This window comes from Tamandua tetradactyla, chromosome 4 (genome assembly GCF_023851605.1).
Source record: "Tamandua tetradactyla isolate mTamTet1 chromosome 4, mTamTet1.pri, whole genome shotgun sequence".
Taxonomy (NCBI): Eukaryota; Metazoa; Chordata; class Mammalia; order Pilosa; family Myrmecophagidae; genus Tamandua; species Tamandua tetradactyla.
Window position 1 is genome coordinate 12,322,343 of NC_135330.1, and position 15,603 is coordinate 12,337,945.

The 15,603-nt window shown below is 36.9% G+C and overlaps 2 protein-coding genes and 1 long non-coding RNA gene across 3 annotated transcripts in view; 1 reads left to right on the forward strand and 2 right to left on the reverse strand.

Moving 5' to 3' along the window:
• The window catches only part of FCER1A (Fc epsilon receptor Ia), a 59,640-nt gene that overhangs the window by 15,764 nt on the left and 28,273 nt on the right, over positions 1–15,603 (forward strand). The window lies entirely within an intron of this gene.
• LOC143678784 (uncharacterized) lies at positions 3,952–8,236 on the reverse strand. Its single transcript, XR_013173437.1, has 3 exons — positions 8,063–8,236; positions 7,732–7,844; positions 3,952–4,060 (listed from the first exon to the last, which is right to left on the reverse strand). It is a non-coding gene; the product is annotated as an uncharacterized LOC143678784 (long non-coding RNA).
• On the reverse strand, positions 11,378–12,310 carry LOC143678785 (olfactory receptor 10J1-like). The gene has a single exon (XM_077155719.1). It carries the CDS (start codon positions 12,308–12,310, stop codon positions 11,378–11,380), a length of 933 nt encoding a protein of 310 aa, XP_077011834.1.

The following is a 15,603-nucleotide window of genomic DNA, read 5'->3' on the forward strand; positions in this document are numbered from 1 at the left end:
TCTGGATATTTGGGAGAAGTAGTTATCACCAAAATCTTGTATGCATCTCCACGGGTGGGAATTGGTGGCAACAGACATCCCTGATTAGGGTTGAATTAGGATGAAGAATCAGGAAAACCCCAAAGAATAGGAACTCTATGAAGAATCAGGAAAACCCCAAAGAATAGGAACTCTGTCTGGATCGAAGAGACAATCTTATTGAGATGGTCAAGGAGACTTATTTAGGGGAAGAAAAAGGGCAATACTCTGTGGTCGGCAATGGCAGGAAGGGTGCCATGGACACAGCTGTAGCTGTGATCAAAAGCACTTGTTGAAAAGTGAGATAATAGAAAACCCACAAGAGAAAAGAAAAGAAAAGAAACAAAAGTAGACGTAAGAAAAAGAAATGGAAGTTCTAGTAGGTTGGTTAGCATTGGAGAGACAGGTGTTTTAATGGCTTGAATGTAAAATATATTAAAATGAACTGCGTGCCCTGAGTCACACAGAATTAGTTACAGAGCTGCCAGAGGGACACCAAAATCCATGCCATTTCTTCCTTGCAGAGAAGTTTTAATCCCTTTGCCTATATGCCCTCAATGAACAGGGGTGTGCAGGAAGGGAAGGACGGGGGAGATATGACATGAAATAGCCTAAAAAAACATTTTATTATTGAAAAAAACATCTTCAGAGAGAGGATACATGTGGCTGTTGAGAAAAATTGCTTGAAATGGCCTTTTCCCAATGTAATTTTGTGTTATTTGCTGTATGTTCACACCCCAAAATTCTGAAAGTCTGAGATGAAATTCTAAAACGAGAATTTGTTCCCATCAATTTAACTAGTAGGCCAGAATTTTATTTCAGTTTATCCCTATAGGTATCTAAACAAGGTGTGGAGTCAGGTTTTGATGAAGTGAAAATGAGTATTTACAATGAGAAAAGATGGGCCTTTAAAAGAGGGCTGTGCAAATTGAAATGGCAACTTAAACTTCCTTAGCTTCAAAGAAAATCCACCTCTGAGACTACACAGAACCCCAACCCTATAAGATCTTCACAGGGCATCTACAGCTCAGATAGATACAGAAACTTAGCTATAATAGGGAGAAGCCATCTGCCAACCTCGCCTGATCCACAGCATCCAGATGCCCCATTGTACTTATAGAAAACTATTAGTGTGCAACCCTGACATTCATTAATTCTTAAAAATGCAAATTAAAAAATTTCATAATTGGAATAGAACTTAATATTAGTGCAAGTCTTGTCCCTGTGGCTTCCCTGCTTTTAAAAGTCTTCTTTAATGAGCCATCTTCTTGCAAAATAACTTAAGTAATAACTTTTTTCTTAAAAGAATAATAATAAACAGTTTTAAAGCCCTTTGTTAAGTGCTGTAGCTAAGAACTTCTCATGCCTTCCACATCGAATTTTTATGATAAACTCAAGTGAATACTAATTTTCCATTTTGCAGATAAGGCTTATAGCACTTTTACTTTCTCAAGTCCATAAAGATTAGGCCAGCTCCCAAACAAAGGGTTCTGCGACCAGAGGTCAAATGATGAGAATTACACAATACTGTCCCTTGACAGCATCTCCCTGAGACGCTTGCTTCGCATCCAGCACCCTGTGTGAGAGGGAATCCTTTATATTGGAATTAAACCTGTTTCCAGCAGATTCTATTCAGTCACCTGAGGCTGTAAAGAACAAGGCTTTTCTAGTACTGCCCCTGTGACTTTCCTTCTATGGGAATCCTATCTTAGTGCTTTGAAGACTCTTGCCTAGAATGTTAGCTTCTCAAGGACAGAGACCTTTTCTTCTTTTCTACTGTATTCCCAGTGCCTGAAACAGTGCTTCTCGCTGAGAGGGCAGCGAATGAAAAAGCACTGAGACCGAGCACATAACTTCTGTGGTGTCTCTGCCAAAAGCACAAAGCCTGAATCTAATCACGAGGACACATCAGATAAACCTACACTAAGGAACATTCTAAGAAAGAACTAGCCTATACTCTTCAAAATGCCGATGTCATGTAACACAAGGGAAGACTGAAGATCTTTTCTGGATAAAAGAAGACTCAAGAAATGTGGCAATGGTATGCAATAGATGATCTGAAATTTTCTTTTGCCATAACAGATGTTAACGTGATAAATGGTGAAATCTAAACAAAAAAGCCTGTAGATTAAATAATGATAATATAATAATGTTAATTTCCTGATTTTGATTATGTAAGATGGTATTGCTCAAACTTTTTTTTCATTATTGTCCTTCTGAGATGAAAATTAAAGTAATTAATGTATCAATTAAATTAAATTTCTCCCTAACAAATTAAATACTAAAAAAGTAAGATTTTGACAGGTTAGAGTTGAACTTTGGCCACAAGTCATTGCAATGTTTAATAATTTTTTTGGCCTCCAAGAAGCAATTTTTGTCTCCTTGGGGGCTGTATCACCCCTCTTGAAAATGTATGTTAAAAGGGAATATCCCTATTTCTAAGAAATACACACTAAAGTATTGAGGGGTAAAGGAGCATCATGTCTGCAAGTGACTCCCAATGGTTCAGAGAAAAATGGATGTAGATAAAAAACATATATATAATACATATGTGTGTGTGTGTGTCTGTGTATGGATATGTGTGTATGTATATGTGTTTGTGTGTATGTGTGTATATGTTTATGGAGAGAGAGCGTAACAGAGTAAAATATTAGTATTTGGGAATCTAGGTAAAAAGTATATAGAAAGTCTTTGTACTATTCCTGAAACTTTTCTGTAAGCCTGAAATTATGTCAAAATTAAAATTTGCAAGAGCAAATAAGAATATTGAGGGCCAGTTTAGGATGAAGCACATGTCTCCTTTGACAAGTGCACACAATTCCCAAAATTCTCCATCAAAGGACTGGCTCCATCAAACTTGCCTCCAAAGAAATACAGTACCCATCCCAGAGTGATCTCTGCCTGCTGTCCCTTCCTCACCTGAGACTTCCTTCGCACCCAGAGCTCTATTATGCCAGAGGTTGACTCTAGCTGATGGACATTGACAGAGAAAAGATGGGCCTAGGGAGACTTGACAATGCTCTGTCTACGCCCAATGAATAGACTGTGGTCCTCAATTTTATGCTGATAAAGGAAGAATTTATTGCCTTTTTCTGGATGCTATAGAACAAGATGCTTTAATCATTGGTGAGATTGGCATGTGGGATTTATCTAGAATTAGGGCATTTAAGCACTGCTTGTGGATAAGAGATAGGTAAAAATTATCCTACCAACTTCATGTTGACTTTCACGTTGACCATATGTTGACTTCTGATTATCTCTGCATAGGCTTAGTGCATACTGGAGTTTACATAAGGCTAAAAAGGTTATCTTATTACAATGATGGTGACTCTAAAGATTTTATATGGTAGGCTACTTCTCCCTAACATATATGTTTGATTCAACTTAATTCCGGGGAAATAAAAATGTAGATTTATTAAGTGTATTGAACAAAAGTTGTGTAATCAACAGTTTATTACCTTATTCTTTCATGCCTGGATAGTTCAAAGTCTCAAAATTCTCCCTAAGTTGGATGTGGCTGATGATAAATAAATGTAGTGGTATTAATTTCTTTTGGACTCTGATTTTTTTTCTCTGAGTCCCTATTATGATTTAGGTAAGAAGAAGAAAAGTTGAATTGATTGATATATATGTCACTTCTTTGCATGTTTCTTCCTTCTCAAGCCTGGTCACCTGTTCATAAGAAAAGAACCAAATCCTCATTAGTTCAATGTCCCAAAACATGTCATTTCAGAAGCTGAGACTCACATCTCATGGGCTTTCTTGCTTTCAAGATCTATTTAGAGGTGTGAGTATAATTATTATTCACTCACCTGCTTTAATTGGCTTAAGAAGTATAGAAGAAATAGAAACATTCTCTGGGCAGCTGTGACAAATAGTACACATTATCAATAATTTACTAAAGCAAAATGTTACTTACCAAGGAACCTATATCTGGTGGGACTGTTTTTGTTTCTCTCTTCCCTAAGATGAGGTCATCATAACAAAATTCTGTTCTCCACATGAAATCAAATCCAACTCTTCTTTCCTCATTTTTTTCCTCCTAAAACCAGATCATCATGAGTAGAATTTTCTACTAATTATTATTTTTCTTTGCTATTGTTTCTCTGAAGAGTTTATACTGGTTAGAATGCACATTTGAAATAAAACCAAAAAATCTGCTGTTTGGGGAAATTTATTGCGTGCAAAAAGAGAACAGCTCCCATAACTACTCTCAATCTTTATTATAACTCCTATGAATTAGCTAGTCCTCCCCCCTCCATTCCCTGTTTTACAAATGAGGAAAATGAGCCCACAGAAATGTACAACTTTCTGAAGCTCACACAGAAAGGGGGAACCGGATCTTTGAACTAAAGCTGTTGTGTTTCCTAAGATACAGCATTTTTCCCATGTAATTACCCAGGGTCTTAAGGGTAGTCAAGACTGATACTCCTGTAGCATCTTTTCTCCAACTGATGAGGATCAAGTTTAAGCAATAAATAGAAACAGAAATGAATAGAAATATTCACTGCCCTGTTCCAGTTTTCTCTTGAGGAGGCCTGAGCATGTCAGAGAAAGAAATCGGTCCTGTGTTTTCATGAGAACACAGCTTCTCTGTCACACACCATTTCTGTTTCCAGGTCTTGGGACAATGTAGAAACGTGAAGAGCTAGTGTCTCATCAGAGAAGGGATGTCCCTCACTACAGAGTCAGCTGTGAGCTTTGAAATGGAAATAAGGGGGTGGCCCTCAATTTCTTGACCTTGTTCCCTCAAAATCTTCTTAAGACCTCCAAATGAATATCAATTCAATATGTCTGTGGCCAGTGGTGCTCAGAAGCGCCTGCTCATGACTCACCACTCAGGAAGTTTATCACTGCAAGACCAGGTGGTGGTTTTGACCGTTATACCATTTTACTTGCTTTTTATTCTTAGTCATACAATTGTTTCTTTTATAGCCATAATAGCCACCAGTTACAGTTAAAGCTCATAAAGGGAACATTTATGTTGAAATATAACAGGTTAATGAGGAGACTAAAAATGATCACTTGGAAAATGTACCCTTAAAATTAAAAGTAAATAAGTATGAGAAATTAAATATACAAAAAAGTAGAGGAAAGTTATATATCAAAAGTCACGTATCCTCCATGTCAAATTTGTCATTCTGGTTTCCTATCTCTTTTTTTAAGTAATGAAATCTGTGGACACAATTAGAACCTCCCTCCCACCCTTTCCCTTTACTCCTTCTTTCCTCAAAGGTAGCCACTCTATTGAGGTTTGTGTGTATTCTCTTGCTTGTTCATACTTCAGTATATATGACCATATCTATAAATGACATACAGTATCATTTAAAATATACATACATATTTTACTTCTGAAATTTATCTCTGTTGATTGTAAAAAAAAATTTTATTTAACAAATACTATTCTATAGTATATCAAGGTGTATTTAGCACTTAAAAAAAAAATCTTTGAAAGTAAGCACTTGGAAAGTAAGCATAAATTTATTTTAAAAGCATTTGCCCTAAATTTCAGAAACAAATATCAAAATCACCAAAGAAATTTTAATTTATTTCTGATGTAGCAGCAAGTATTTAAACTTCAATCTCCATTTTAATGCAAAATGAAAATATATAATGTCATTTTTGAATCTGTCCATGAGGTATGTTCTTTCATAATTAAATTTTATTTAATAATATGGAGCAATTATTAAAAGTATATGCCAAATTATTAAATGTAATAGTATGAATATTATTGAAGCCTTTAATCAAATTAAATAAAAATGTGATCTTTAATTATAATATATTCGTCTTAAGTACCATATTTTATGGAAACTAGTTTATTTATTTTATATCATCTAAAATAGTCTATGAAAAATGATTTTCAAAATTCTGAAGAGATTTTTAGCATTATATATTGCTTATGGATGTAGCTTCAGAATTAAAGGAGAGAGAGAAAGAGATTGATTTAGATGAATTTTAAAATTATACAAACAAGATAAAGACCTTAAATGCATCCCATTTCAAACTCATATGCTATTATTGGCCAAAATCAACTAGCTGACCTCCTGCTAATCACTGAGCTGACACCAGAAGAACACAATATCAGTCAGGATTCTCCAGACAGACAGAACCGATAGGATATATTATTAAGAAATTGACTCTAGGAATTAGCTCACACAACCATGGGGATAGGCAAGTACAAACCCCTATAGGGTAGTCTGCAAATTGGGAACTTGGTCATGACATTGAATTCCCCAGGAGAAACTGCAAGTTGGGAATTCTGATAAAGATGGCAATGTATTCCTCTGAAGAAGCTGGCCTAACGTAGAGATAGCAATTCTTCTTTCTGATTGCTGAAGATCTCAGTTCTCCCTTTAAGGACTCCCTTTATGGATTGGAAGAGGAGATTCCTCTTATTGCTGAAGGCTCTCCTTGTTGATTGTGGATACAATCAACTGACTAATGATTTAAATCCACAACATTCCCTCACAATGACAATCAGATCAGTGTTTGTTTGACCAAATGCCTGGACACCGTAATGAGACAAAGTTGACCCACAAAATTAACCATGAAAGCTACTAACCCCAAATGACCAACCCATAGGCTCATGAATTAAATAAATGATTATTGTTTTAAAAACTGAATTTCAGGCAGTCTTGAGTACAGCGTAACAGTGGCTTTTGTTGTTTGCAGTTGAGACACAACACATAACTTCCTTTAACATCATAAACCCAGAAACGCCCAATTTAATTAATTCCATATGTAGTTTTAGGGCTCTTACCATAAATTAGTCACAGTGATAGGTGCTAGAAATAAGCTACAAGGGAAAACAAATATGTCTTATATGTTCTTAGATTTTCAAGTCCAATAACATATGATGAATAAAAAATGGAGAACAGACTTAAAATTTTTTACTGGAGACAGAGATACAAAGGTTGGGATAAAATGTTTATGAATAGGCTTATAAATAATAAATTTAGGTCATAACATAAGCTAGTTTATTCCTAGGATCCACGAGCTATTCCATGCCCTCTAAATAGGCTCATTCTACCTAAGTTCACAGACACCTTCTTTGAACTCCCAATTTCCTAGCTGATTCCAGGTGAAATGTGTCTTATTAATACCCAACATCTATTATTATTCAGCTCCTTTATAGACAACCTGGCAACTTTTTCATCAAGATCACAGAGCTAGATTCCCATTATGCCTCCAGTTAAGGGCAATCTCTCTCACTCACATCTGTCTTGAATTTCACAGCCACCCAAATCAGTGAATGTTTTAAGTTTCCTAAGATATTTCAGTCCATAAACACAAGGTGGGAATGCTTTCTCCAGCAGGTCCGCAAGTATGATTATTTTGAAAGACTATATTGCCACAATTTCTTTATGTACATAAAACAGTAAAATGTCACTTCATGGGGACATAGAGCCTATTGTCTTGGGGGACATGAATAGGACTTTCCAGCAAAAAATAGAGCAGTTCAAAGAGAAAAGCCCAACAACTGAAACAATAGACTGAAAGTAAATGAATTAGTTTTTAAACCATTTCCTTGTTCAGTTAATATTCCCCAGTTATAACTTTGCCTTCCATTGTTGCAACAAAGGCTCTGCCTCTAAAATAAAATATAAGAAATCAAAGAGTAAGACTCCATTTCAAAGATTGCTGCTAACCATCCCACTACTTCCAAGATTCAAGGAAAGCAAGGTGGAGGAGCTAATAGGTGTCGTTTCTCACCACTTTCTCCAGACGCATGCCACAATCAGGTGTAACTCAGGAACTGAGTCTAGCTGGGAAGAGGTTTTCTCCAAGTCCTTGGGCAACAACTTTTGTTGTTGTTGCTGCTGCTGCTGTTTTGGGTAAGGAAGATAAATTTGAAAGAGGTATATAAATTATCTATTGCTGCATTAAAAAAAATCACCTCAAACTTAAGAGCTTATACAAAAAAATATTTATTATCTCATACTTTCTGTGTGTGGAGAATTAGGGAGTGACTTAGCTCGGTGACTTGGGCTCTTATGAGGTTGCAGTCAAGCTACCAGGACTGCAGTCTTCTCTGAAGGCTCACCTTGGGGAGGAGCTGCTTCCAAGCTAACTTATATGATTGACAAGATTCCATTCTTCAAAGGTGGTTGGATGAAGACTTCAGTTTCTCACTGGCTTTTGAGAGTGAACAAGCTTAGTTGCTTGTCACTAGGCTATTTTATTGTGCGGCCCACCATACGGAAACTGGCTTCCTCCAGAATGAGTGACCCGATAAGAGACAAAGCAGCCAGCACCAAAGTAACAGTCTTTTTATAACATCATCTTGGCGTTAGCAACCTCCCTTCTGCTGTAGTTCATTAGATGAGAGTCAGCCCAACTCAAGGGGAGGGGAATTGTTTTGGGACATATTTTTAAAAGCACAACAGAGAGCATGAGTAAGGATTTGTCTGGCATAAAGAAGCCCCGGGTCTGGAAAAGAGAGAGCTGGCTTTATTCGCCACCTGGTAACACCATTACCTCTCATCTGAGAGAAGGAGGGATGTGGGTTTTTTGTTAGAAAAAGAGAAGTTATTACATGGACTGGATCTTCACTGACAGAGTCTTCTCAAGGCCTTCATCTGGGCTACCTGAGAGGAAATAAGAAGCTTGAAAGAACTTAGATTTTAAAATCATATAACTAGTTTTCCCAAAACTGATTTAATTACCTTTGTGAAGTTGCCAAACTATTCTGAGCCTCAGGTTTCTCATCTACAAAATGGGTCTAAAAGCAACATCTGTCTTGTGAAGAGTTGTCATGGAGACTGGGCAAGATCTTTTAAAGGGAAAATGTACTTTGTGTTGTGTAAAATATTGAAAAAAGTTTATTTTTATTAGCAGTAAAAAGCCATTATTAATTTGATACTTTTTATTCCCTATCACTGCCCCTAAGGACAACCATATCTTTTAAAGTTCAAAACACCCATGTCTCTATCATTATCACTATCAGTTATAGGTTATTCAAAACTCTACTCCCTGGCTAACCTTGCTATTTTGCTTCAGATGTGATTGACAAGGTTACAGACCACACACAGGGAAATAATTAGATCACAGGGTACAAACGCATGGTTTACTTTCACATCCTCATAATTCTTCTTCTACTGGCTGAAATTCTCTCTCTGTAACTATTGAAATCTATATTTTTTTCTTAGCTCCCTTTAGCTAAGTGCTCTGCTTCTATTTTTTTGTCCAGGGTGTGCATTTCTTAAGAAACACTGATATTGATAAAAATTGAAGTTCATGCCATTTTTCCATTTCCTACTATGAAGCCAAGCTAACACAATTCAAAACTTGATAGTACTTCCAGGCTATGTCTCTCTTGATTGATTCACTTAGCCATTATTCTCCAATTTATTTTTGAGACCCATAGTATTTGTTAAATGTGCTTTCCTAAGCAAGAAAAAAAAAACAAATGCTCTTATAATGATTAAGCCATCCTCTTCTCTCACAAGTCTTAAGAGGAAATAAGTCAATGATAAGTAATTACATGCTCTTGAGGTTGCAGCCTGGGAAACAGGCTCTAGAGATTTGGCACTCATTTGGCATACGGGAGCTGTGAAAAGTAAGTGGAGGGAAAGGTTAGGATGTTATATGGTCTGAGCCATGTGGTTAGCATACTACTCTATTACTCCAGACTTCCTGCTAACCATGAGCATCAGTAGTGTCTTAGACGGCCAAGTCACAGTTCAAGAAGAGCTATTAGAATTATATCTAATCCCAGCCTAAAGTGTCCCATGGGAGAAACCTCAGAATTTGACCAGGGATGGGAGAACATGGGGTGCTGCATGCTTTATCCATTATAGTCAGTGAGTCAACAGTATTTCACTGGTGTTTGCTGTTCTATTGTGATGAAATCTGCAAAGAAGATAGGAAGGGTTGATATAGAACATCTTGAATATCTCGTTCTGGGAGAACAGATGTTGCAAACCCTTTCTTTTAACATGAACATTTTGCTTATCCCATCACTAAGACAATGCACTTAAAAGCACTTGGTGAACTCCAGTGTGCTGTACATACTTTCTATTCATCAGTATAGGTAGGGTCCACAATGAGAGCAAATCAATCAAGAGAGTTGATTGAGCTTTTGTCACATTGTCTTTTCTCCACAAACCTGAGAGGAAAGATGCTTACTTCTCTGAAGATGCCTATGTGTTCCTAATCTGAAAGGTGAATAAGTCACTGCAGAAAATCACATTTTGCCTGAAACCATCACAGACCTCACCCACTCTTACAACCTCTTATACAGCATTTGGTCCCATGAAGATGAACTTCTTCTCTTTGTGAATGAAATGGACAAGTATATTCTGTACACTGGGAACAAACACTGAGGTCACTTTCACAGAACCCCTGTCATCTTATGCTCTTGTCCATGTCTGTCCCAGCTCATAGTCCGATTCCAGGATTCCCAAACTATGAGTACATGGAAGCATGTTGGGAGAAAAAGCCTGAAGAAGGAAAGTTCTATGGACACAGACATAAAGGTTATCCTGAGGCAGGATAACAGACAAAACATCCTTTGTGGACTGGAAGACATTTGGCAAGTTCTACCTCTTTATTTCCCAGGACAAATAATCTGAACATCTTAAAACTTTATCATAAATCAAGATAATCTTTCCCTTAAGAAGACAACGCTAATAGAAAAGTAGGAGACTCTCAGTCTCTTCCTTAAACAAATATTAAAACCTGGGGCTTAAATTTGCCACCCAACTATTCACAGAAAATGAGTTCATCAATATAGAGGTGAAGAGGGTAAATGCAAAAATTGGTCAACAAGTCAGGTTCTACACAGAGAAGAATGAAAATAATGAAACTAATTTCTAGTTCTGAGATAGACAAGTTTAGTTGGGAAGTGAGATTAATAAATTTAATTTTTAAAAAGTCTTCAGATACACCTATACCTATTCATAGATACAGTATAGCATATGCATTAGTCCATAAAAAGCATATAATTGCAGTGAAATTCATTTGTTGGATGTAATCAAGTTGCTTACTAACCATGCAAACATACCGCCTATAGTCAAGATTCAACAAGGGCACAGTTCTAATGTGGGCCTCAAGAAAATTACAGAGAATGCATTTTATGGGTCTCCAATGCAGGTGAGAATATGTAAAAATGATATTTCTTCTGTAATGTCAGGGGTCTGATACTCTTGTCAGTGCCCAAAGGAGAAAGCAATGGTAAGTGGGTAAGATAGCTTCAGTTGTGTTACCAAACATGCTAGACACCTACCACACTCTCTGTGGAGTTTTAGAACTCAATAGCTATGTGACATTTATGTTGATCTTTCAACCTATCACTTCATATAAAGCTTTAAAAAGTACCCCAGATTATAATGGACTATATGTCCATCTGCCAAAGATCCTAGGCAAGAGGTTTTTTGCCAATAGCACGGTGAAGGGCATCCTTTACTTCCCTGTTCCTCAGAGTATATACAACAGGATTAAGGAGAGGAGTAAAAATAGTGTAAGTCACTGAAATCAGCTGATCCTGGTCCCTGGTGTTCTCTGACTTGGGCTTGAGGTAGGCAATGGAGGCACAGCCATAGTGGACGATGACCACGGTGAGGTGGGAGGCACAGGTGGCAAAGGCCTTCTTCTGACCCTCAGCAGAGGCGATCTTGAGGATGGTGGAGATGATGAGGACATAAGAGATGAAAACAGAACCCATGGGCACCACAATAACCACCGAGCTGATGAAAAAGTTAATGATGTCATGGAGAGTAGTGTCAACACAAGAGAGTTTCATAACTGGGCGGATGTCACAGAAATAATGGGCCACCTCCCTGTCACAAAAGGGCAACCTGAACACCGAGGAAATCTGAATTATGGCCACAAGCAGTCCAATGCTGCAGGCTCCCAAGACCAGCTGGGCACACGTTCTCTTGTTCATGATGACCGTGTACCTCAAGGGGTTGCAGATGGCTACATACCGATCATATCCCATTGCTGTGAGCAGAAAGCAGTTGTTGATGGCCAAAGTGATAAAGAAGAACATTTGGGTAGCGCAGCCAGCCAAAGAGATGGGCTGACCCAGGCCCAGGAGGCTGGAGAGCATCCGTGGTACAATAACGAGTGTGTACACAGTCTCTGAAGCAGAGAGCATACTAAGGAAGAAGTACATGGGGGTGTGAAGATAGCGATCAGTGCTAATAATGGTGACAATGATGACATTGCCAGCCAGGGTTAAAAGGTACAAGGGAAGAAACACCATGAAAAGCAAGAGCTTGTATTCATGGAAGCTGGAGAAACCCTGAAAAACAAACTCATGCACCAACGTGTGGTTCTCTCTCTTCATTAAGTAAACTCCAGTTCTGAAAGAAGGAGAACTAGATTAGTCAATCAGAACACAGTGGTGCTCAGTGCTCCATTCAGGAGAAGTCCGGAAGGACATAATAAGGGCACTGCTCCTGGATAGATGCCAAGTTTACTACCACTGTTAACATACAGGAAAAATATTATCGAGCAATGATTTCAGTATGGATATTTATGTAAAATGATAGAGAAGAATACATACAGGTAGGACAGATAGAAGGAAGGCTGCCTGGGACAAATTAGGAAAAGGTTTTTTAGTGAGTTAAAAACATAAATGTTACTAGAAAGCTGAAAAGCTAAAGAAGTGGGGAATGTACAGTTAAAATGTAAAAGAAATTCCTCATCTAATCCTATGTTTTGTTTACCACTTCTTTTTAGAGCCAATTTTAATTATCTTCTTAAAGATTATTCCTTTGGGTTGCCAAACAAGACAATGTCCTCAGCACCAAATACACACAAGTGTTTCCTCCCTCCCCATTCCACTTGTCTGCACCTTTGCAGAAATCGCTCGACAACTGCAAACTTGACACCACCACCAAATCAAACCCCTTTGCTGTATTTTTTTAACCGAGTCCTGTCCTTCTCCTTCTTTAATACTTGACTCAAATCTCCTCGTCTCAGGAAGTCCTCTCAGGACAAAATACAACCTATCAATCCAACCTCCCATAGTGTTGTTAAAGTGCTAAGTGTTGCTCAATAGCTTAAGCTCCTAAATTATAAGTATTCCTGTGTACTTCTCTAGCTTGTGCTTCGATGTGAATTTTATTAGGTAGTTCACGTCTCTACTACACACTCAAGTATCTTTTCCAACTTTTTTCAGAATCATGGAAACTAGATGTCTTTAGGAAAATAAGTTTGCACATCTCGCCTTCCATTTTCTATCAGAGGAGTTATTGGAGGTCAGAAAACTCTCATTTTCAAAAGAAGTTAAATCATCATCATCATCACCATAATGCCTTATATCAATGTAGCATGTTTTTGCTTGTAAAGGGCTGTTGAATATGTTATTTAATATCGTAATAACCCCATGTATTAGGCAATTATTATCACCATCTTGCAGATTAGAAATCTAGGCCTCACAGAGTTCAATGATTTGCCCGAATAGTAAGTTATAGACCAAATATTTTAATTCTAAGTCAAGTATTATTTGTCCTACACCACAAATGCCTGAGAAAAATCATGCCCATGAAACATATGGGAAAGAAAGTGCTTTCAATTTGTTTTTACTAAAAAGAATTGAGGCGTTTTCCTCAATTCCATTGAAATTACATTGGGGGGACAAGTTACAACTCGAAATTTTTAAGGATGATTTGTCTCGATAAGTACATGAGATTATCACTAGATCAGCCACAACCACATGCATTCCATTTGGCTTAATATTTACACCTCCAAATATTTATTTTAACAGGATTAAAAGGGATATGCATTAGGATGTATGCATAATGAAGTTTTTATAATATTATTTATAATGGCAACATCTAGAAACAATATAAATGAATAAGAAATGATTCGGTAATCACATATCCAACTGATGGAAACTATAAAGCCATTACAAATTTAAAAAGTGCTTACTGACGTGGAAAAAAATAGAATGAATACATTTTGTAAGAATAAAAATAAATAAAAAGGAAAGAAGGACTGGACAAAGAAAGGAATGACGTGTTAATTTTCTATGGAGATGAGATGGACAAGTGTTTCTCACTACTTCTGTTTAAATAAGATTCTTGTTGCGTTACTAAACATGATAGAACTCAGGCCTTATGTAACTGGAAAACCAGTCCTACCCACACTCAAGGTAATGAAACACTAATAAATTACAGAACAGAAAAGATTGAATTGAGCTTGGGCACTCCCACAACCCCATCTCTTCCCTTATCTCCTCAGGAAAGTGACCACTCATCAACAGGGCGAAAACCTGCTAACCTGATAACTCCAGTACATGAGGAAGATGGAAGCTGAAACAAAGCGGTTTCCTCCTTCTATGAAATCTATGCTAAAGAAAAGCAACACTTTACACCACTTTATACTCCTTTGGATTCTAGATTTTTAGTCAAAGTGCTCTCTCTCTGCACTTAAAACAAATACAAAAATTCCTTTAGAGAAATCATTCTCTGAATGAACATGATAACCAATGTAAGTCAAGGGACTAATCTTATTCCTCTCACTACTCAAGTCTCTCCAATTGGAAATAGTATGGAAAAACTCATGTCTTGGTAGTTTCAAATCCTTTAAATATAATGAATCTTAGGAATTCAGAGTTAGAAGGTAATCTTAAAAGCACGGCACTCCTCACAAATAGCTCCCCAAATTCTGTTTCTGTGCTTCCTATAAGTGGAAATTCATTATCTTAAAAGTAGCATCTTTTTTTATATATAATATACTAACTATTCTTTAAAAATGAAACTGGGCTTTTAAAATTACAGATGTACTGCCTGTTCATGGGAAAAAAAGGTCTTTACAGAAGGGTATAAACAGAAAATTTAGTTTTCTCCTCCATTCCTCATATTCTCTAACCAAGAGGTAAACATGATTCATGTTATTTTTTTAAATATTTTTATTTCTATCCAGAAATTTTTATGTACAACCATGCATATTTCCATCTTTCCAATTTTGTAGAAATGGAATTAGACTGCACATACTAATTCACAACTAGTTTTTTCATTTAGTATTTTATCTTGAATACTTTCCATAACAGTAATGTAAACCCATCTCATTCTTTTCAATTTCAACGGTACTGACTATTCCATTAGATAGATATACTATCATCTATTCTATTTTGAATGACTTTAATTCTTAGGAAATGCCACTCTCTATTGTTTCAATATCTCTCTCCCTGTAACACCCCACACCCCACATTATGCCACCTTCCATTTCCTCTCCAATGTGATAGTATTTCAAATACTTGAAGTTCATGATCATCTTTGCTAAATTTCATGTTCTTGAATCTATTACCACAGCAAGATGAGCAGGAAGAAATATAATATTAATGGACGTAGAGAAGCAATATAACCAATTAAATGCAAAGACCATAGAGGGGAAAGAGCAGGATTTGGAAAATACACATCACATTGCATTCCATTTTCATTTACTTCTTCCAATAGCCATTCACCGCTTCTGACCTTGACAAGAGAAAGGAGAAGGAGGCACTTTCCAGACAGTGATCTTTAAAAAGCATTGAAGGAGCTGAATCTATTCAGAGGAAGCAGATGGAAAGCCCTTGTATCTAAGAGGCATTTAAAAGGATCCTAAAACCAAAGCAAAGAGAATCCAACTGTC

Excerpts from the sequence above, each read along its gene's own strand:
- LOC143678785 (XM_077155719.1), bottom strand. The coding sequence starts at position 12,310 with ATGAAGAGAGAGAACCACACGTTGGTGCATGAGTTTGTTTTTCAGGGT.